Raw genomic sequence first — 21464 nt, forward strand, 5'->3', positions numbered from 1 at the left:
CAATCTGTGAGAGTGGCATTGAGCCAAGATAATAACATTTGATCTACACATAGTCTGGGTTAGGAATGGAAGAAGTGGAGGACTCAGAGTAAGTGACCAGAGACTCAGAAGGAGGAGGAAATGTGCCATCGACGAACTTGAAGAGATCCTGAGAGTGAAGAATAGGTAACAACTGACTTTTCCAGAGGAGATAGTTTGTATTGTCCAAACGGATAGAAACCAGATTAGCAAAGTTTTGAAGAGAAGGTAACGTAGCAATAGTAGGGGTAGGAGTTGGAGGAGAGGAGAGAACTGTAGGGGAAGAGGTTGGGTTTTCTTTGGAACCAGCCATTGAAGAAAACGGAAAAGCTTAAAAAAAATTTGAAGAACAAAGACGAAGGAAGAAAAAGAAGACTTGAGGGCACAAAAAAACGAAAGAATTTTCTTAGGGATTGGTGGCTGTGATACCATGTAATTTAGAGAATCAAGATGCCCTCAATTGTAGGGCATGAGTTGTATATATAGAAGAAGATGAGATGTACAATTACAAATGTAACCTTAAGTAAAAGAGAAAAAGACATTTACACCAAAACATGAATTTATACATTAACAGTAGATTCTTCAATTTCAGACACTTATCTACCCATATATATATTCCAAAATGGGGGAAGCCAAACTATTCGATATTTCGAACATATGCTCCTTAAGTTCCCTAGATAAGACAACAACAGATTTGTCAGACTCGAAAACACATTAACTTTGTACGGTCGTCCACTAGAAACTCACTAATTTTGTTACTTCTATTTCATCTATCCCGCTCAACCTAACGCTTTTAACGTGCCGAGCATAAGTAAGACAGGTAAGGAACTCTATTGATTCCTGCGTAGATGTTTCCACACGTTGAATGTTTGGAAGTCTGCGCAACTGCTTAAGTGGATCAGCGGCCCAAACCAGCTTATTATCCCACACATTCTCTAACTTAGGTAACAAAGTCAGAATTAGATTCACCAAGGTCTACATCCCCCCAGGCCTGATTCTCAACTCTTGCCACTTTTCACAACCTTGAATTTCAAGTGTTCTTAAATTCCTCAAGTTAGAAAGACTTAAAGATGGTGAAGATTTTGACAGTAAGACAGAGGTGATACCTTCACAAAGTGTGATAGATAGCCTTTTGGTGATGAGTTGAAATTTGGAGGTGCTTACCAACTTTTGAAGAGCCACAAGATTGCCTATTTTGATCGCAAGATCATTCAAGTGTTTCAAGCTTTCCAATTCCATTAGACTTGGACATCCCTCCATTTCCCAGTCCTTAAAATCGGAATCATATAGGTCCAACACTCGCAATTGTGTAAGACAAGGTATCACCCCACTAGGCAATTTAGTACTAATTATCCCCATATGTAAGAACATCAACTTCGACAAAGACTTTAACTCGTTTGCAAAAAAATTCAACCTTGTACCCCATAGATTGAGGTATCGCAATTCAGAAAGTTGACCAATATTTGCTGGAAATATAGAATCTCTATATATGCTTAGAACTCTAAGTTTAGGCATATTGTCACAAGTCAGACTACCACATGCTGCTTTTCCTGTATTCCCACGTAAAAGTATCAAAGTTGACAGATTAGAGCAATTTGTTGAAAGATTAATATTATTACGAGAATCATTCATAACTGATTCTATGGCTCCCTAAATTGTACTTTCCATGATTGCTACAACTTATACGATTAACAAAACTAAGATTAATATTATTCTCACATATACTGATTCACTTGTTAATCCTAAGAATCATTCATAACTGATTCACTATATCATTTTGTTAATCCTTATACGATTAACAAAACTAAGATTAATATTATTCCCACGTCTATGTTCTCAAAATCATCTATCAATCCTTCGGCAATCCAATAGTCGCTAAGTACTTCTCCATCAAAATAATGGTCTTCGGGGAACAATGAACAATACAAGAAGCAAGATTTGATTCTATGGCTCCCTAAATTGTCATAGCTAAACTTTAGAATTCGTAAAACTTCATATTCCATACCTGGAAACTTTGAGGCTGACTTATGCAGTACGTTTATCGCATGCCTCCATTCATGTACCGCTTTCTTGCTAGCCATAGTTCGACCAATGGTGTTGAGCGCCAGAGGTAGACCACGACATTCTTTTGCAACGACTTTCGCAAGCGCAGGTATTTGTGGGTGACCATTTATCACTTCTTTTCCTACTTTCTCTTGGAAAAGACTCCAAGCTTCGCTCCAGTTTAAGCAATCTACTTTCATCTTTCTACGGGCTTCCATTTGCCCGCAAACACCCTCAGATCTAGTAGTGAAAACGACCATAGACTTGTTAGTTTCATGAGTAGTGGAGTCACAAGAAGGAACTCCTATACTTTGTAAATCAATGCGTTCCCAAATATCATCCAAAAGCAACACAAATTTCTTGTTTGTCAACGCCCTGAATATTTCTTTAGCGGCTCTGTCTAAATCTGGTTCTCCAAGCAGTGTCAACCGAAGGGAATCCGCGAGTTGTTTCTGAACTTTTTTTAAGTCCAGATCCTTAGAAACTACAGCCCAGATCACAAAATCGTAGTTATGGCTCCTTTTGGAAAACTCATTGTTGAGTTTCTTCAAGAGGGTAGTCTTACCAACTCCACCCATCCCGTGTATACCCAATATTCTAACTTGATCATCTTCATTAACAAACTTCCACAATTCTTCAAGCTTTGGTTCCATACCGACAACCCCAGCTGCTATTGGTATCTCTTGAATCTGTTGGTGTAGACATCTTTCAGCAACAACACTAAATTCTCCTTCACTAATCAATTCCCTCAGTGTTGTTAACTTTTCAATCACTAAGTTGCTAAGTATGAGTATTTGAGTAGTTATTGTTTGTTGTAAAATTCCATCAACTTCTAGCTTTATAGCTTCAACCCTTCCGAGCCAATTCTTAACTTCATTAGTGCGTTCCTTTGGTTCTGCTAAGTCTGACTCGGCAAGAAGGATCTTGTTCATGACATCTGTTCTTTTACTCTCCAATTGACCAATTTTAGATCTCAAAGAATTGAGATTTGTTTTGAGGTTGCGGAGGTTGGTAATGTGAGGATAACAATAACCCCATAGACAAGATATGAGGTTGGTGAAAGGAGTCACAATATTCATTTGAGTTTCAAGTAATGGTAGAAATAGCTTGGTTTGTAAATTTGGTGATGAAGAAGAGCTAGATAGTCTTGCCTGTAATATAAGAATAACAAAAGGAAATACTACCGAATACTATTATATAAATATCAAGTTGCAATTTAAAATTACAAATGCCAAATGAAATATCATAAGTGTCCTTCTGACGAAAGTAAACAACAAATCTATAGTATTATATTGACACCATTGCGATATTGTATTACAAATGATGGTCTGATAAAACTACGACCAATAAAAACAAACTTAATTTGAAACAAGAAAGTCTTTCTTAATACGAAAGAATGACCTCTATGAATATGATATAAAGAAAAATGAGGGAAGTTGGTTGATGCTGAAGAGACTCATCCTAACGGAGAACATCAGTTTTTCAACGCGCAATTAGGTTATTGTCGGCCAATGCCTTAAGTCAAAGACTCTACTAAAGCCGTACTGAGTGAAGGGGAGATGGAGAATTTAATGTCTAAATAGAAACATCAAGATTCACCTCCACTCCACCTCAACCAAATACATGCATCTTTAACTACTGGTATTTTTATGCCATGCTCAGACCTACCACAACAATTACTTTCCATGCTTGCTACAAATTCAGCTCAGAGAATCATTTAGTTGGGGTCAAAATGCAGAGATGAACTTCTGGATCTTTGTTTGGGATCTTTCTGGTTCATCCACATCGCCGATATTGTCATGATATTGCTGTTACACAAATTAACATTTTATTAAAGTAAAAAAAAAAAAAGACAACCGAGTTAGAAATATACTTGGAGAATATCCTGCACATCTTTCTTTGTAAACTTTTGCTGCTTCAGTAGTAGTTCAATTCTTCTTCTTATTCGAGGGTGCCTGCAAGAGTAAAGTTCGTTACCATTCTCGGAGGTATATATACACGTAAAGTCCTCGGACTAAACTTTTCTATATTTCAGTCTATAATGAACGAACTTGGAGTTGTCGATGACGTATCTATGTTGAGGCCAGGAGGGGCCATGCCCATGGCCCCTCCTGGCCTCAACATGGGTAAGGCCAAATGTGGGATATTTAATGGTGCCTTAATAGTCTGGGTGAACAAAATCATCACTTGAACATGACTATGAAGTCTAGATGAGATTCTTATTGACCTCTCTTTCCATGTTTACTACTTTTCATGTTTGGACTTGGTTTGGTTGACATTTATCTACTCTTACTTCTTATTAAATTTAGATGTGGCTTAAACTTCGGAAAAAAGATGCCTTTCGTTTCTTCGAATACACTTGAGTTTTATTTTGATTTATGTTTTGTTATTGTTTCAAAGCACGAGGATAAATTAGGTACGACAAAAAGATCGTCATAAGAATTAATTCTCACTTTTTCGTTGTATTATTTCCATGATTTGGTGTAAGTAGTGTGCATATGTACTGATAACTTAGGTAAAACACGTAAAAAGTTTAGATCGAAGAAAAAATGTTTAATTGCACATGTACATTTGGCCCCCCTTGCTTTTGACTCCCGATTCCGTCCCTTTCGATGAATGTCATCTACCCATTGAACTTCATTCACCAGGAACTACTACTAGGCTGCAAAGAAAACTTGAACCAAAAATAATAAAGGTAACTTCCCGTGGAGTACACTTCATTGCTTAGGTGGCTAATAAGACAAGGGGAGTACACCAGAGAGTGTACGGTAAAGTCCTCCTATTCGCGTTGAACTTGAACTCGTTCGGTACGTGAGTGGACTGGATTCACATTTTCTAACGAGTGTGGGTCTTTCCGTATTTTAAAGGCGGGTGTGGGGTTTTCTCTCATGGTGTAATTAAGGTCCAAATAAAAGTTGGTAAGCCACATTGTGTAATTAAGCTCCAAATAGAAGTTGGTGAGTCACATTCTGTAATTTAATGGTGGGTTTGGATCATTAGGTACTATTATAAACGCTTCAAATTCTCTTTTTCTCTCTCTCTCTTTAAAGTCTAAACACAAGAAATTAAAATGAAAAATAAACCAGATGATTGATTGATTCCTTGTACTATAAAAGTAATATACTAGTACTCCTAGAATATTAATTTATAGACACTCTGTGCATGCTTTTATCCAAGGGTCTTTCTTCATCTAGTTTCAAAAGTAAACAAAACTAACTTGAAAACCCCTTTTTGGAGAGGAAGGAGAGTTGGGTGATTTTGATGATAATGGCTTCTTCTTCTGGTGGTTTTGGTGGTGGTGGTGGTATTGGTGGTGGTGATGGTGGTGTTAAAACAGAAACAATTGAACCCCCTCCTCCTCCTAGTCTGATAAAAGTTATACTATCTTGGACTTTGGAAGATGTCAAAAATCAACTACTTTATCAAGACAAGGTAGTATTTCCCATTCTTTTTTTTCTTATTTCATTCTCTTCTCAATAATATCTATCATTCATTTCTCATGATCGAAATCAGTTAAGAACAAACAAACCCATTTTGTTTCTTCTTTTTAAAACAAGAATGAAAAAAAAAAGATTTGAAATGGAGATGCGGGGTATCGATCCCCGTACCTCTCGCATGCTAAGCGAGCGCTCTACCATCTGAGCTACATCCCCCTTTTTGTTTGTCTCTCTACAGTGGGGCTAAACAAACGATATAAACCTCTTGATTATATTCCCACATTTTACATCTAAACTTTCTTATACTGAAAATGTTGAAGTGAGACCTAAGTGATGCTACATTACTACTTATTCATTTAATGTTAAAGTGTGTTTATAGTGGTTATTACAATGGTTGACTTGAAAAGTCTTATTCGTGTTCGAGAAACACAACTTGGTTGTGTCATATCATCTTTTCGGTCCATTGATATATATATATATATATATATATATCCGGGCCTAGTTCCGGAAATTTTGTTCCAACCGCTATAGCAAGCAGATTTATTCGTTTAGTTTCTAATGAGAAGATGTATTGTTTTTTTCATTGTTCTGCAGGTGGGAAAAATTCCAGAAACGTTCTCGTCGGTGAAGGATTACTTGAACTCATTTTGTAATCCTCTTCTCGAAGAAATACATACGGAATTCTTATCAAGTATACGCAACCTGAGTCAGTCTCCTGTCTATAGAATCTTATCAGTCAAGAGAGCTAAGAACTATAAAGCACCCAACGACTTGTATTACAAATTGACTGTTGACAACGCTGACTCTCTATGCCCTTATGATATAATTGCTTTCTCGGATATAAGACCCTCGTCTATTGATGATTTGAACAGAACCCAAAGGCCATATCTTCCTGCTGTAGTGTTATCGAGATCGTATAAAAGAAAATATTTCACTGAGACCATCCACATCCTTGCATCAAAACCGATTGTGGACTTACAAGGTCGGAAGAAAAAGATTGGACCGCTTTTTGGTGTTTCTGTTATGAATATAGTACCATATGATCGTATATGGCAAGCTCTTCATAGCGGCAACTCAAACATAATTGAGCAGATTTTATGTGCTTCTCCTCTGGTAAGTCTTATTTGCTTTTATGCTTGTTTTTTTTTCGTGGATATTTTCCAAACTTAGTACTGTTAGAGTCCGTTGGGCCTAACTCTCCTTTAGAATCGGCTTGACAGGAAAGCCTTGCCGAAGAGTTGTATACCAATGTGGGATAATGCTAACAAGTACCTCTAGTGTCCAGCCCATTGTGCCCAATTTTCTTTAAACTGGCTCATGCAACGTGGGATTATGCTAATAAGGACCTCTAATGTCAATATAATGACAGACGGGAGCTTGACCCGATCATGTCAACATCCAATCTGTTGTTAACCGTCAAATACGTATTAAAGTCAAATTTGCTTATTCTATTCATATTTTCTTTTTACAGGTTAGTGAAAGCTGCGGTATTTGTCCTCAAGAACTTCATTCTGTCCTAGAGAAAGATGAGTGCAAGGGCTTGAATTCGTATAATTTGAACGATACTCAACTTGATGCAGTTTTAAACTCTATTTCGACAGTGGGATGTAATCATAAAAACTCTGTAAAGCTTATATGGGGTCCTCCGGGCACTGGTAAAACGAAAACAGTCGGGACCCTTCTTTCTGTTCTTTTAAAGATGAACTGCAAAACTGTTATATGTGCACCGACTAACAATGCAGTTGTTGAAGTCGCTTCTCGGTTATTAGCAATTGTTAGGGAAGAAATGCAATATGGAGGTTATAGGTTGGGAGATATAGTGTTACTTGGGAATAAGGACCGAATGAAGATTGATGAACGTGAACATTTACAAGATATCTTTTTCGATTATCGTGTTAAAAAACTAAAGAAGTGCTTTAGGATGCTTAACGGAAAGGGCACGTATTTCGAATCAATGAGATGTTTGTTTAGAAAAGCAAATCGGCAGTACCTTGACTACTTGGAAGAGAGAAAGTGTGAAGAAATGCAGGATAAAACATTGGATAGTGCACTTACAATCAGGGACTTTGTAAGAACGGAATTTGGTTTCATTCGGAAGAAAATAAGAAATTGTATAAGACATATCTGCACTCACATGCCAACCTCATTACTTCCTGTCAAAATGGTGGAAGATATGTATAGAGCCCTTGAGTTGCTTGAGCTTTTGAGAGTTTTGCTAGATAGTGACTCTCTGACGGACAAAAACATGATGGAATTATTCTCCAACTCTAATACTGTCGACAATACCTGTGACTCGTCTTTACTCCTGTTAAGTAAGACAAAAAAGGAATGCCTTGAAAGTCTTAAATCCATTGGAAAATTTTCGGTTTCTTACAAAGTTGTGAAAGGTTCACTGAGAGACTTTTGCTTGCAAAATGCTTGCCTTATCTTCTGTACTTCTTCTGGCTGTGCGAAGTTATATAAAATTAAGAAAACAAAGGTAGTGGTGATCGATGAAGCTGCCCAACTTAAAGAATGCGAGTCAGCCATTCCCTTGCGTCTTCCTGATATTCGACACGCGATTCTCATAGGTGACGAACGTCAGTTGCCCGCTCTAGTCCAGAGCAAGGTACACTCTATCGCTATTACTTTTTGTTTTTTTGACTTGTTATTTATTCCATCACAAACTCTTGTGCCTAACACTCCTTGAAAACCGACTTGTAAGATAGGACTGCCGAAAGTTGTCTACTACGCACATTCTACTGCCCAGGCAATGCAGGATGATGCTAATACTCTCTAATATTGGAATTATTTTTTGTTTGCTAGATCTCTGAAGAGGCTCAATTCGGAAGAAGTCTTTTTGAGAGATTGGTGTCTTTGGGCTATCAAAGGCATCTTTTAAGTACTCAGTATAGAATGCATCCATCCATAAGCGCGTTCCCGAATGCTGAATTTTACGACAATCAGATTTCAGATGCCCCTAATGTCAGAGTTGAAAGTTATAAAAGAGAATTGCTTCAAGGAAATATGTATGGAGCTTATTCATTCATAGATGTTTCATACGGGGACGAGGAATTCGGCACCACCCATAGCTGTAAAAATATGTTGGAAGTTGCAGTGATTAGTGAAGTAGTTGAAAATCTTTTCAAAGGTAATCTTTTTTGACAACTCTTATTCCATACATATAACAATGTTAACTTCTTTATTCCTTGAGTGAGTTTTTGGTTAAATGCAGCAAGTGTTTCGACAAACCAGAAGGTGAGTATAGGTATTATATCCCAATATAAAGAACAAGTACTTGCACTCACACAGAAACTTGACAAATATGGATCAAATAGTGATTTCATGGTGAGCGTTCGATCTGTTGATGGGTTTCAAGGTGGTGAAGAAGATGTCATAATTTTGTCTACCGTTCGGTCCAACTTGAAAGGGTCAGTGGGATTTCTTTCCAATCCTCAACGAACAAATGTCGCTCTTACAAGGGCAAGATACTGTCTGTGGATTGTGGGAGACGGGCAAACTCTAATCAAAAGTGATTCAGTTTGGAGGAAATTAGTACTTGATGCAAAGGACCGTGAATGTTATTTTTATGCCGAAGATGACAAGAGATTATCTAGAGCAATACTCTACGACTTTGTCAAGCGCGACCCATTTGTTGACTTACAAGCTATGTATTCTCTACTTTTTAGCGACGCAAGATGGAAGGTAATGCTTCCCTTTGGTTATCTATCTGAAGTTGAACTAATGAAGCCCTTTCAGGCTCACTTGTCTATGTTTTGTAGGTTGTCTTTGGAAATGGATTTTCAAATGCTTTTCGTAAAATAAAGAATGCCAAGACTCGGATTGAAGTAGTCGATCTATTGATAAAGCTATCAAGTGGATGGCGTGATCGTTCCTCAAAGCAGAAGACCCTAAAAAACATCGACAACAGTGTATCTGAGCTATTGAAACAGAACAAGATCAATGAACATCTGAGCCTTGTTTGGACTGTAGATGTTCAAAAAGAAAATACAGAATGCTACATTCAGCAGGTAATGAAAGTTTTGGATATTCGACCACAAAAGGAGATACCCGAGCTGGCCAAAAAACTCGAAGATTTATTTGGGGAATATTCAATCCAGAGAAGAAACTACTGCCAGTTCAAGTGTCTCGAAGGGTATGCCGTAATCTATCTTATTCTTTCACTTGGTTCTTACTTAATGTAGAAAAACAGGTTTATAATTGGTGGAAGCTTGACTGTGAATTGTTTTCTTTTTTAACGTTCTGACAAGTATTCTGTTGGTTCTGTATTTTCTTTTATAGGGATATGGAAGTTCCGATGAGTTGGGAAGTAGGTCAAGATGTTGTTCTGCCGAAGAGTACCCAAGATAACCAGTATCCAGAATTGTTATACGAGTTCGACTCACTTAGTCTTGCGAGGTGAACCAGAGTTTGATTCAATTAGTCTTGGGAGGGGACTAAATGGAGCCAATGGTTTAATGTTTAAGCTTGTAATAGATAGACATGTTAAGTAGTTTTGCTATATTTTCGAAAGTAATCAGTCTGCAATGAGATCTATTTCTTTTCAATTATGAAACTATGAATGCTTCAATATTAACCTCAGATCCCAATGGGCCAATTACAAATCAATCGAAAGCATAAATAGAGTATCAAAAAAAGAAATCACGACACGCCTGATAGGGGAATTCTAAAGCAAAAGATAACATCTTCAATCTCAATCTTTTCAGTTTCTTCTTCAAAGTTCTATACCATCTGTCATGCAAATTAAAACATCAAGATTCGATCTAGATAACAAACATCAAGATTCAAGAACAGTGCCTCAAGGTTCCAGCTTGATCTTTTGAAAAAAAAAACCAAGGTTCCAGCTTGATATACATGAATAGTGCCTCAAGAGGGATATTATAACAATTGGCTTTTTTTGAGGCTCTCTTTACCCTCGCTCAACTCCACAGTAAAGGTCCTTCATCAAAAAAAAAAAAAAAACTCCACAGTAAAGGATGATGAAAAATCAGCATTTTTACCATTAAACATGAATAGCTCAGAATTATGGATGTAATACATTTCCTAAAATGACAAAAATCATTCAAGGTGATATATGAATCTCTTGAAAACTCCAACAATTTGCTACCATTATATAAACAGTTATTTCACTCAACTCCATCTCAACCAAATACATGCCTCCGTCGCTTTAAGAATGAACATAGCTGAAAGAGCTTTAACTATTGGCATGCTAAGACCTACAACAACTACTTTCCATGATTGCTACAACTTCGGCTCAGAATCATTTAGTTGGGCTCAAAATGCAGAGATGAACTTCTGGATTTTTGTTTGGGATCTTTCCTTCTCTTCCGGTCCATCCACATCACCGATATTGTCATGATATTCCTGTTATACATTCAAAAATTAGAATGAGAATGGCTTCGTTACTGGTGAATATTTTTTTTAAAAGGAAAAAAAGGCAACCGAGTTAGAAATATACTTGGAGAATATCCTGCACATCTTTCTTCGTCAACTTTTGCTGCTTCAGTAGTAGTTCAATTCTTCCTCTTATTCGAGGGTGCCTGCATGATGAGTAAAGACCGTTACCATTCTTGGAGCTATAGGTAAAGGCCTTGGATTAAAACCAACCGTGAAAGAGAGATGTGGCAGACCATAGATGATAACACTTACTCAGATGACCAAAGATGACCAAGAATAACAGCAATTAACTGCAAAGTCATAGTGGACACCCGGGTCAAAAGAATATATAAACATAATGCCACAATCACTAGTATAATATAGTATAGTTTTCTGCTCTTGCTTTTAATATTATCTCAATATTATCTTCGGAATTTCTAATAAAAGGAAACGGGCTGAAGAAAAGAATTGTACTTCTATTGCTCAGTCTTACCCAAAAAAAAAGATTAACAGAAAAAATAGCTCAACCACTCTTCTAGTTTCAAAGGCAGAGTGGATGCTGCTCACCTGAAGAGTGTATAACCCAGATTCCAGTTTTCGGTTGTAGCGTTCATCCTCATCCATCTGTATAGTGCCATGTTACAATAGAAACAATACCCGTAGTTAAAGTTATGTGCCTCAAAAGTGAATTATGTAATAACCACATGTTGATATCATGAGAAATAAAAGGAGGTAACCTCTAAATCATCTAGTTCAAGCTGGTCCATTCGTTCTGTCTCCACTTTAACTCTATCCGAGTATCTGCAAGATATTAACATTTCAGATACCCACATAAGCTAGATTAATGTCTTTGTTCAAATAAAAAAATACTCGTATAATAAGCCACCTCAAGGTATAATATTTAGTCTAGTGAAACTGACAGAAGCAATTCAAAAACAGTTTCTGGCTTTGATAGGAGCCTACTCACAAGTGAACGTATCCCAACAGTTTGGGACATTACCTCATGTAAAGCTCCATAAGCCGGTCTACTTTTTCACACTCATTCTCCACGAACTTGCTCAACAATCTCTCCCTTCTTGAACCCCGAACAATGCCACCTGAACGAGACCAGTCAGCAGTTTCAATCACTTATTGTCATTGTTCAGAACTTGGAAGAAGATGTTAAAAAATGATGGAACCATTGCGCAAACGGTCCTTTAAACTGAAAATTGGAAGATATCTTATTACCTTAAGAATCTAATGATAAACCAAAAGGGAAAAAAGTGATGAAACACTTCAATTGAGCATTACTGCAGTGTGAACGACGAGTTTATTTTTCATAATCCCCAACAAAACAAATCCTAAGTGGATCTATAATTTATAGATTATAGATACAATGTTATAATCATGACTTGTTGAAGACTCTTTTTTTTGTTATTTATTTATTTTCATGAGACTGCCCTTATCATACTCAGTAAAAGATATGGTAAAAGCAAGTTGGGTACCAAGTGTCCCAGATGGGAAGATATTTTACGTCAACCTGGAGCTAAATGAGAAGCTCACAGGTAACATCATTAAGGAACCTAGGTTACCTAGCCACATGGGTACCACTACTGTGACCGTCTCTGTCCAAGACTCGTATCATATAAGATCTTTAACATGGGTCTAATCAGCCAGTGGTTGTACACAGTACACCTAACTTTTGATTGATGTGCACTAACCGTCTAACTGAGAAGGTGAAAAACGAGATAAAGAGAAACCTAATTAGAACTATTTGGGTTATGGATGAGGGGCAACGAATACTGTGTATATCACAGCTTTAAGTTGTCTAGGTTATCTGTTTGATATTGTACTTGGATGTGATACAGATCTAGATTTCCGCTGTTCACAAGAGATGGAATTAAAATACAGATGTCCACAATAGTTACGTAGATAATTTAAGCTGATTTTGAAGGTTAAAATTGGGATATAAGAGATTGCTAGTTTTTGGTACTAGTGACATCGTAGGAGTGGATTAGTTTCTGGGGTAGCTGGGGAGTTCTTAATACTAACATGTTAACTTGGGGTGTCTTAGAGGTACATCTTTCGCCCAGATTTATATGATACTTGTTTGTGCGAGATGATATTGGGGAATTAGGAATGATCAATGTATCAGAAAATCAGTGAAGACAGTAGCCCGAAAGTTAACCTTTTCATGCAATACCACTGGTGGAGCAATTCTAAAGTTTCTTGGTCTGATACAACTAATAGGAATCAGCTACTAGTTTCTACTTTACTTTTTTCTAAAACCTGGTAAGCTGACAACAATTAGGTCATTACAAAGCAAAGAAAAGAAGAGTTCATAAAGAACTTCTATTCTGTTTGTGTTGTTTCTATCATGCAATTTATTAATTAGAATGAAAAAGTCTTGTTCCGCTTCCACCCAGTGTCAATATGGCTGCCATTTTCCGATAGGACTATGGGGGTAATAAATACTTAGTTAAAGGACTATGGGGGTATTAATTTGAGTTAAATCTTTAATCTTGTTTCACAGTATCACTGATAATGAACATTCATAAGTAATAGCAATGCCCAGGTACCTACGAAAGGACTACGGGGGTATTTAATACTTGGTTAAAGAACCATGAACTAAAACACAAATCCTCCAACACAGAAGATACATGTAGATAGAAAAATAGAATTCTCAAAATATAAAATTTAAGAAGCAACTGTGATGCATTGAGAGATATCATATGTTCTTACCGAATAGTGACGCAATGAGAGATATGACACGTTCTTCCAATTCCTCCTGATAGCTTTCTTTTTTATTTTTCTTGCTCAAAGGAATCTAATTATTAAAACAAGCCCCAATTAGATAAAACTATAAAAATAATCATTTGTTTTAAAGAAGCTCAATCCCTTCACATATTAGCCGAAATAGTAAACTTTATACAATAATTTAGAAAAGAAGTTCTATAATCATGTCATTATGTGATTTTAGGTTTTCACTTAGTTACATATCATCATTTTAAGAAAGGGTCCTAATAAGGTTATCAGAGGTGAAAGGTGCCACGTTCAATCTGGGCAATTATATTTAGTAGTGCTCAACTTATGTACACAATCCCTTAATTTAATCACTACACAACCATTGCTAGACAAGAAAAGGGGATTGGACATTCGCTGTGACATTGGCTAATGAAGAAAGTTATTTGCAGTGACACCAAATTAATATACTAAATATAAGTTCAAGTAATCGAACAGGGGAATAAAAACAGAAAAGAGCAGGGACTTGCCTTACCCATGAAAGCCGCAAATGCTGTCTTCAACCCTAAAACATCCACGAAACGCTCACAAGCAGGTGTGTACTTCGTCATTGCAAAATCAAGTGCCCTTATTGCAGAACCATACGCAGATTTCTTCTGTTTCATTATAATGATCATTAACTCAACCCCTTCAGCCTTCACAAACTTCTCCTTATTCTCCACTGGCATCAACAAACAACATAAACAATCAAACAAATTCTCCACCATTTCTTCTTCATCTGTACTCCTCGGATCCCTCGATTTATAAAGTGCAACAGCTTGCAGAACAACATCAACACCATTCATCTGCCCTAATCTCTTCTGATTAGCTACACTATTCTGCAAAAGAATCGCCAAAATTTCCGAAGCATATTGTTTATTACTATCAAATTCTCGAACCTTAATCTTACCCAATAACCACCTCAACAATTTTGTTCTCTCGCATACTAATTCAGCCACAGCTGGTTTAACCTCAATCATGTTCTCAATAGTTGCAAGTGTATTATAAATTGCAGTTACCTCATCATTATCAGTTTCAGATAGCCTACCTAGATTCTGAACTAACAATTCTAAAGCATTATTTTCAACTAATGAATCAACTAAAACCCTAGCTGGTTCATCATTATCTTCTAAAACATCTTCGTCAGTCAAATCTTGAAGTAAACCAACAACATCAACAGCAAGATCAGTATTATCATGACCTAACAAACCAAGAATTGATGGAATTGTATTGAGATTTACTAACTCAGGATAAAGCTCTGGTCCACCAGCAAGGATTTTGAGCTTTTCAACCTCTTCGTGAAGTTCAATTTCAGAATCAGCAAACTTATCTGGTTGATCTGGATACTTCAATCGAGCTTCAATGTTGTCTCTAAGACGACGTTCAAAGGCTAAAACAATTTTCTTGAGGGTTTTTAGGTCTAGAACTTCGATAGAGTTGTTATTTTTCTCAACAGCTTCGAGGATAGAGAAATCGAAATTTCCATTCTCGAAATGATTTGGTTCTTCGTCTCTTTTCCGCTTTGAAATGTTATCCATTTCTAGTGCAAACCCCTAAACCTGGAGTAAAACCCTAAAATGCAGAGACAGAGAGAGAGAAGTTGAGGCGATTAGGGTTTATGATTGTAGGTGTTTGTGGAAGAGAAAAGAAGTGAAACAAAAGAAACAAGTAGCCGATAACGATGAGGGGAAAATGTTGAGTTCCCTTTTGATGCTCTCACTCCAAAACCACCTACCTCTAGCCTCTAGGGGTGGGAATCGATCCTATTCGGGCCGGTCGGGTTCATATCATTTTCCGGGTCGTCGGGCTTTGAAACTCTTTCTTCATTCGGGTTCCCGGGCTTAATCGGCCGGGTGATTTACAAAATTCTTGTATCCAAAACCCGTCCAAGTCCATCAAACCTCTCGGGTTTCTCCAGTATCGAGCGATCGAGTATCGAGCGATCGAGTATCGAGCGATCGAGTATCGAGTTTTCACCAAAATTTTAAAATATCTCGGTCGAAGTGACCAAATTATTTCTATTTCCATGGGATCTAAATTTTTATCGACTGAAATTTTGTTAAGTTTCTCTTAACAATGTCTCGTCAAAGCCTCAAAGGGCACCTCATACAACAATATATGTATATATATATATATATGTGTTATATAATTAAAATATTTAAAAAATATTACAAATCTACTTTATACATTATTTCACCGGCTAATTACTGCCATGTTTTATCACTTCGGTCACCATTACCATACAACCGTCACATCCCCAGTCCACCATCGTACTTATATGTAGTAAACTAGTAATGTATAATTATGTGTTATATATATGTTATACATACAAACAAGCATACATACAATGTACATATGTATTATCGTATATATGGATGACGTTATTAAGCGGGTTATGTCGGGTAAATATTAACGGGTGGGCTCGAACGGGATGCCGAGTAGCACTTCAAAACCCGAGCTCGTTCCGTTTATTTCGTCGGAGCGGTCAGGCTAAACCTGCCTTTGGGGTTCGGAAACCCGCAGACTCTAATGGACTCGGGTACCAGGGGGTGTGGGTGAGGAGGTGCGGCAGGTGCAGTCGCACCAGACCTCCCTCTCCCATGGGTCCATTCTCTAGAAAATTTAAAGAATCAGAGTATATAGCGAGAAGGTTGTTACCAAACACGAAAGCAAGGCAACTTAGTTGGTCGGATACTTGTTTTGTGATATAGAGGTGGCGAGTTCCATTATGCAACTTCTGTTTTTTTTTTTGTATTTAAAGAAAAAAGCCACCATTTTGGGGAATAGAAAAAATAATTTTTGAGTCTATATGCCAAAAATAGGGTCCTAATAGGAGATTTAATCCTCTATAATCCTAAAAAGGATTTGAAAACCTAAATAATAATCTTAATAGATATCTGGTCCTTTTAGTGTCATCTAGAGAGATTACACAAATCCATATAATACTTATTATATATGTAATACCTATATTAACCTTCTTTTAATATCTAATCGTGATTTTCATTCTAAACCGTATTAGATTTCTCTCCATATTTATCTCAACTTTCTCTCTCCAATCACGTTTTTTATGTAACTAACAACTCTCTCTCTATAATTCCGTAACCGAAATCCAGTAACTTTCCCACTATCTCTCTAAAAATGAAATCTTCATTAAACATTCATTAAACTCTCGCCCAGCTGTAAAAAACTCCATTGATTAGTATTCAATCAAGAGCTATCATCACAACCTCCATTGTTATTTAGGGTTTTTACTGATTATCTCTTTATTCTAGCCACAACTATTCAGGTTTAAAATCTTATGTATATTGGCTTATAGTTTAACGATTCATATTGAAGATTTGATAAATATCAAATGATCATCTTTTTCATATCATTTAATATGAATCTGTATTGCTGTAATCTTCTATAACTAAAGTGTTTTTTCATGTATTTGATATTTCTGTTTCATTTTTATTGAATCCATGTAATCTAGATCTGATGTTTTCATTCAAATATTTATATGTTTCACATCTTTGATTATCTTCAGATCAAATTGAACTGATAGTACAGATAATGATGGGTATTATATTCCAGTTATTTAATCTCAGATCTGTATGGAAAACACTTTGTCTGTAGTATACATTATGTATAATTTATGTTACATTATTTATACTTTTTACTAATATGGTGTTGTAAATAACATGTACATATATAAAATACATTACAAATTATACATACTTTCTGACATAGTGTTGTAAAAAATTTGTAATAGGTATAAATTATAGTTTTACAAGCTACAAAGTATGCGTACTTTTTTTACAATTGACTGCTATTCTCATACATACAGAACAAAGTACGTAATTTGTTCTGTACAGTTTGAATTGTTTACGTATCTTAACAATTTTTCTGTATTGAAAAATATCCATAATTATTAAATCAATATCAAATAATTTAATATTATGTTTTACAGAACAGATGGAGATTCAAGCAGATTCATCACTACAAAGCAAGAAGACGATACTAAAATCCGATGGTTGGGATAAAATGTTTACTGAACCTGGTCAATTATTTCCCGGGGGTGCTAAAGCCTTTCGATTTGCTCTTCGGCAATATAGTATAAATACTGGCCATGATTTTAAATTTATTAAAAATGATTCGAAGCGGGTAACTGCTGTATGTCCTGTTGAAGATTGCAAATGGAGAGTACATGGATGTGCTCCATTGAAATGCGAATCTATGTTTATTTTGAAAGACATGGAAATGAAACATGACTGTGAAGATTTCATTAAGAAGAACAAGAAACCAAAAATAAACAGTTCATTTGTTGGGAAACTTATTTTAGATGAGGTTACAAGAAGTCCAGATCGTTCCACAGCAAGTCTGAAGAAAGATTTCTTGAAAGATTACGCTGTCCAACTTCCATATTACTACACTTACGAGGGGAAGAAAATAGCAATGAATGAAGCATTTGGTCAAGAAGGAGATTTCTATGCAAAACTTAGATGGTATGTTGATGCCTTTTCACGTACCAACCCAAACAGCATAGTACAACTTGAAGTTGACGAGGTGTCTCGGAGATTTAAAAGAATTTTCATTGCACCACATGCTTGTATAGTTGGCTTCCAATATTGTCGACCAGTTTTATATGTTGATGGGACTTTTTGCAAAACTCGTTTTAACGGGTGCATACTGGCTGCTGTGGCTAAAGACGGTAACAATGGTAAATTCTGAACATTCTTAAATTTATCAAACTTAATATAAAAAGTATCCTCTTTTTTCAACATCATATTACATTTTTCTGTGTACATTACTATATATTTACAACAAATTATGAAAACTTTACCTACAATTTTATATGCTTTTTTAGATTTTCATACTTTATATTTATGTACATTAATTTAAATATACCATAAATTATGAAAACTTTACAGTAGTATCCTTGATAAATATTTAAATATAGAGTACTTTCACTCTAATATTTTCAAATTACAGGTCTATTTCCGTTAGCATATTCTGTGGTTGATGTTGAGAATGACCAAAATTGGGACTGGTTTCTAAGGCATTTTGCGCAATGCTCTGAATATGGAAAAGACTTATATCTTTATTTCAGACCGTCACAACGGTATAATCAACGGTGTTAAGAACATTTTTCCGACAGCACACCATTCGTTTTGTGTTTGGCATCTAAGGAACAATCTGAATTTAAGATTGGCAAATGGAGCTAGAAAATCAAAATTCTTCCAAACATTAATTTTCAAGGCTGCTAGAGCTCTTCCCGAGTCTGAATATCACGCAACTGTTAACCAGATGATACAGATGGGTGGTTCAAAAGTTGCTGCATTTTTTCAATCCTTAGACCCTTCTTCTTGGGCAGATGCTTTCTTTCCCGGTATAAGGTACGATCAGATAAAATAGTATATTCATTTCATTATCTATATTGATTTTTTTTTTTTAGAACATTATGTACTTTACCGTATAAAGTACTGACTTTGTTATGCAAATAACATGTACTTGGCACAGCAGTTATACATCTTTTCTGTACATTATTTATTCTTTATAAAAATAATTTTCATTTTATAAAAAAATATAATAAAATTTACATACTTTTTTTTTATACAGATACACAGCGATATCATCTCAACTATCAGAATCCTTTAACAATCAGATTCGTCATGCTCGTGGACTACCAATTACAGCAATGTTGGAGGCAATTCGTATTCATATAATGAACAAAATGAACACAACATGCGAATTGTCTAAAAAATGGACGACATTCTTGTGTCCAACCATCACTGATCTGTTGAAAGCAAAATATGATAGTGCTGCAACTTGTAATATTGCCCAGGCAGCCTCATTCATATTCGAGGTTTACTCAGAACCTTCTCATTGTGTTAATCTTCTACAGATTTCTTGTACTTGTAGAAGGTGGCAAGTTGATGGTGTTCCTTGTGAGCACGCAATGTTGTGCATTAAAAGCTTGTCTGAAGACCAACAAGATTGTTTTTACGATCCTATTTGGACAACGGAGTCTTATGTGAAGACTTACCAGGAACATATAATGCCTATATCCAATGTTGATGAACCAAGGATTTTTTATGAAGCTACCAAAATTCTCCCACCGTTGATTCGTCGTAGACCAGGTCGTCCAAGAACAGTACGAATCGAGAGCTCGGGAAATATGCCAAGAAAATTAAGGATATGTGGTAGGTGTAAGCAACCTTCTTACCACAATCGCAAAACATGTAGGGCAAACATTTGATGTATTTACATATGTTACATTACACTTTCAATCCAAATAATTTAATGAACATTCAATCTTTTTTTCCTACATTTTGTTTCACTATTCTATTTTTATTCTCTATCAAAAGGGTATACTTTAGCGGTTTTGGTATGAACCTTGCCTAACATATGTGGTTAATATTAAAGAACACCAATTACACCAAATACAGTACAATTGATGTATTTGGTGCAAATTAGTTAAAGTATGTATAGACTTTAAAGTCACATAATTGTTCTGTTTAAAAGTTGTTGTTTTGTTTCATAAATTGACTGTTATTCATTGTTAAAGTTTCATACTTTGTTTCATGTTGTCCATACTTTATTTCATTTGTTTTACATGTGTCTTACATATAACGTTATTTATCAACACGTTATTCATATTTGTATCATAAATTAAAAGAAGAAACTTGATAAATTTCATACATTTTTTCAACAAATATGATATTTTAATTAAAAATTACAGTTCCCATCCAAATATTTTATACTTGAAACTGTCAAATATAATTCATTACAACTATTTTAAAATCCAAAAAATAAAACCATACTTTAATTTAAACTATATTAAAGTTTTTTTTCCACAAATCTCTGGTTTCATACAATACCTCGTACGTCACTTCTGCTCTTCTACGCTGAGCTAATTCAATCCAATCGTGCGCAAGGTATTCATCCGGTACTCCCCATTTGTAATGTTTCATGAATACTAAATCCATATGAAGCATAACAAATAGTCCACAATCCGCACTGTCAATCATTGATATAACAATTATTATGTAACCACAAAATAATTTATAAACTATATAACTATCTGTATGCATTACAGTAATCACAAAAGTGTGAAATATTTTGTACTTACTTTTCTCCTTGTTGATGATCATACGGCGTCTTCGAAATCTTACATTTTTTCTTAAATTCAGGACTCACATATTTAGTTTTGTGAAGCACATCTAATATGTATTGTCCATATCTTGCAGCATTTTCTTCACATTGTTTACGGAGCTTTGTGTCAAAGAATAACGAGTTGTAATGGGTCCAAGACTGATCAAAGTAATCAAATACTAACAAAGTCCAATGAATACCCCTACTAACATCTGTAATCATCGAATGACACATTGGAGCAACTATATAAGATATAAGCCCTCTTTCAGCCTCATTTATTAACCGATCTGATAGGTGGGGGTCTATGTTTGACTGAGCTGACTTGCAATTTATCATTGTCTGTCAAATAAAAACAACATACTGTATCATTCAATACGAATACTTTTCAATAAAGTATTTATAATTTATGACAGACAATACATATATTAAATAAAATATACATACTTTTCTAATCATTCTAAACCTTTCATCTTTAGAAAATATGTAATGTATACAGATAAAAACTTTTCTATTATGAAATTATGAATTCTGTAATTAAAACTTACCCATAATTCAGAAGCGAGAACGAACACTTGTCCAGTCCCTTTTAAAACTTTGGAAGATAGATGCTTTGACCACCAATTTATAAGCTGAGCATCGGTTTCACAGTTCATCATAAGCCAATTCACCTCTCTTCCTCTAACATCACTTGTCAGA

The 21464-nt window shown here is 35.6% G+C and overlaps 3 protein-coding genes and 1 non-coding gene across 5 annotated transcripts in view; 1 reads left to right on the plus strand and 3 right to left on the minus strand.

The window, feature by feature from the left end:
- Positions 1 to 15393, minus strand: part of LOC147564047 (ARM repeat superfamily protein) — a 59213-nt gene extending 43820 nt beyond the window's left edge. Inside the window, exons 1-8 of one of the 2 annotated variants that reach the window (XM_086642955.1) lie at positions 14126 to 15375; positions 13596 to 13680; positions 11875 to 11971; positions 11612 to 11675; positions 11442 to 11498; positions 11148 to 11185; positions 10957 to 11038; positions 10476 to 10862 (exon numbers count right to left, since the gene is read on the minus strand). In XM_086642955.1, the coding sequence (XP_086499081.1) occupies positions 10773 to 10862; positions 10957 to 11038; positions 11148 to 11185; positions 11442 to 11498; positions 11612 to 11675; positions 11875 to 11971; positions 13596 to 13680; positions 14126 to 15172 (1560 nt within the window). In that variant the 5' untranslated portion in view covers positions 15173 to 15375 and the 3' untranslated portion in view covers positions 10476 to 10772. Of the gene's footprint in view, positions 1 to 10475; positions 10863 to 10956; positions 11039 to 11147; positions 11186 to 11441; positions 11499 to 11611; positions 11676 to 11874; positions 11972 to 13595; positions 13681 to 14125 lie in introns of those variants that run through there. The other variant, XM_086642958.1, reaches the window with a different exon arrangement.
- LOC147564055 (disease resistance protein RPS5-like) lies at positions 853 to 3166 on the minus strand. Its single transcript, XM_086645417.1, has 2 exons — positions 1845 to 3166; positions 853 to 1668 (listed from the first exon to the last, which is right to left on the minus strand). The coding sequence occupies exons 1-2, from the start codon at positions 3138 to 3140 to the stop codon at positions 994 to 996; spliced, it is 1971 nt and encodes a 656-aa protein (XP_086501543.1). The 5' UTR covers positions 3141 to 3166; the 3' UTR covers positions 853 to 993.
- Positions 5100 to 10038, plus strand: LOC147564056 (helicase SEN1-like). Its single transcript, XM_086642937.1, has 7 exons — positions 5100 to 5493; positions 6093 to 6611; positions 6970 to 8106; positions 8304 to 8628; positions 8713 to 9182; positions 9260 to 9633; positions 9780 to 10038. The coding sequence occupies exons 1-7, from the start codon at positions 5323 to 5325 to the stop codon at positions 9898 to 9900; spliced, it is 3117 nt and encodes a 1038-aa protein (XP_086499063.1). The 5' UTR covers positions 5100 to 5322; the 3' UTR covers positions 9901 to 10038.
- Positions 5642 to 5714, minus strand: TRNAA-AGC (transfer RNA alanine (anticodon AGC)). The gene has a single exon. It is a non-coding gene; the product is annotated as a tRNA-Ala (tRNA).
- Positions 15394 to 21464: the final 6071 nt, after the last annotated feature.

Source organism: Eschscholzia californica, unplaced genomic scaffold (assembly GCF_041429995.1).
Source record: "Eschscholzia californica isolate CP2 unplaced genomic scaffold, dmEscCali1.0.p SCAF_1, whole genome shotgun sequence".
NCBI classification, from domain to species: Eukaryota; Viridiplantae; Streptophyta; class Magnoliopsida; order Ranunculales; family Papaveraceae; genus Eschscholzia; species Eschscholzia californica.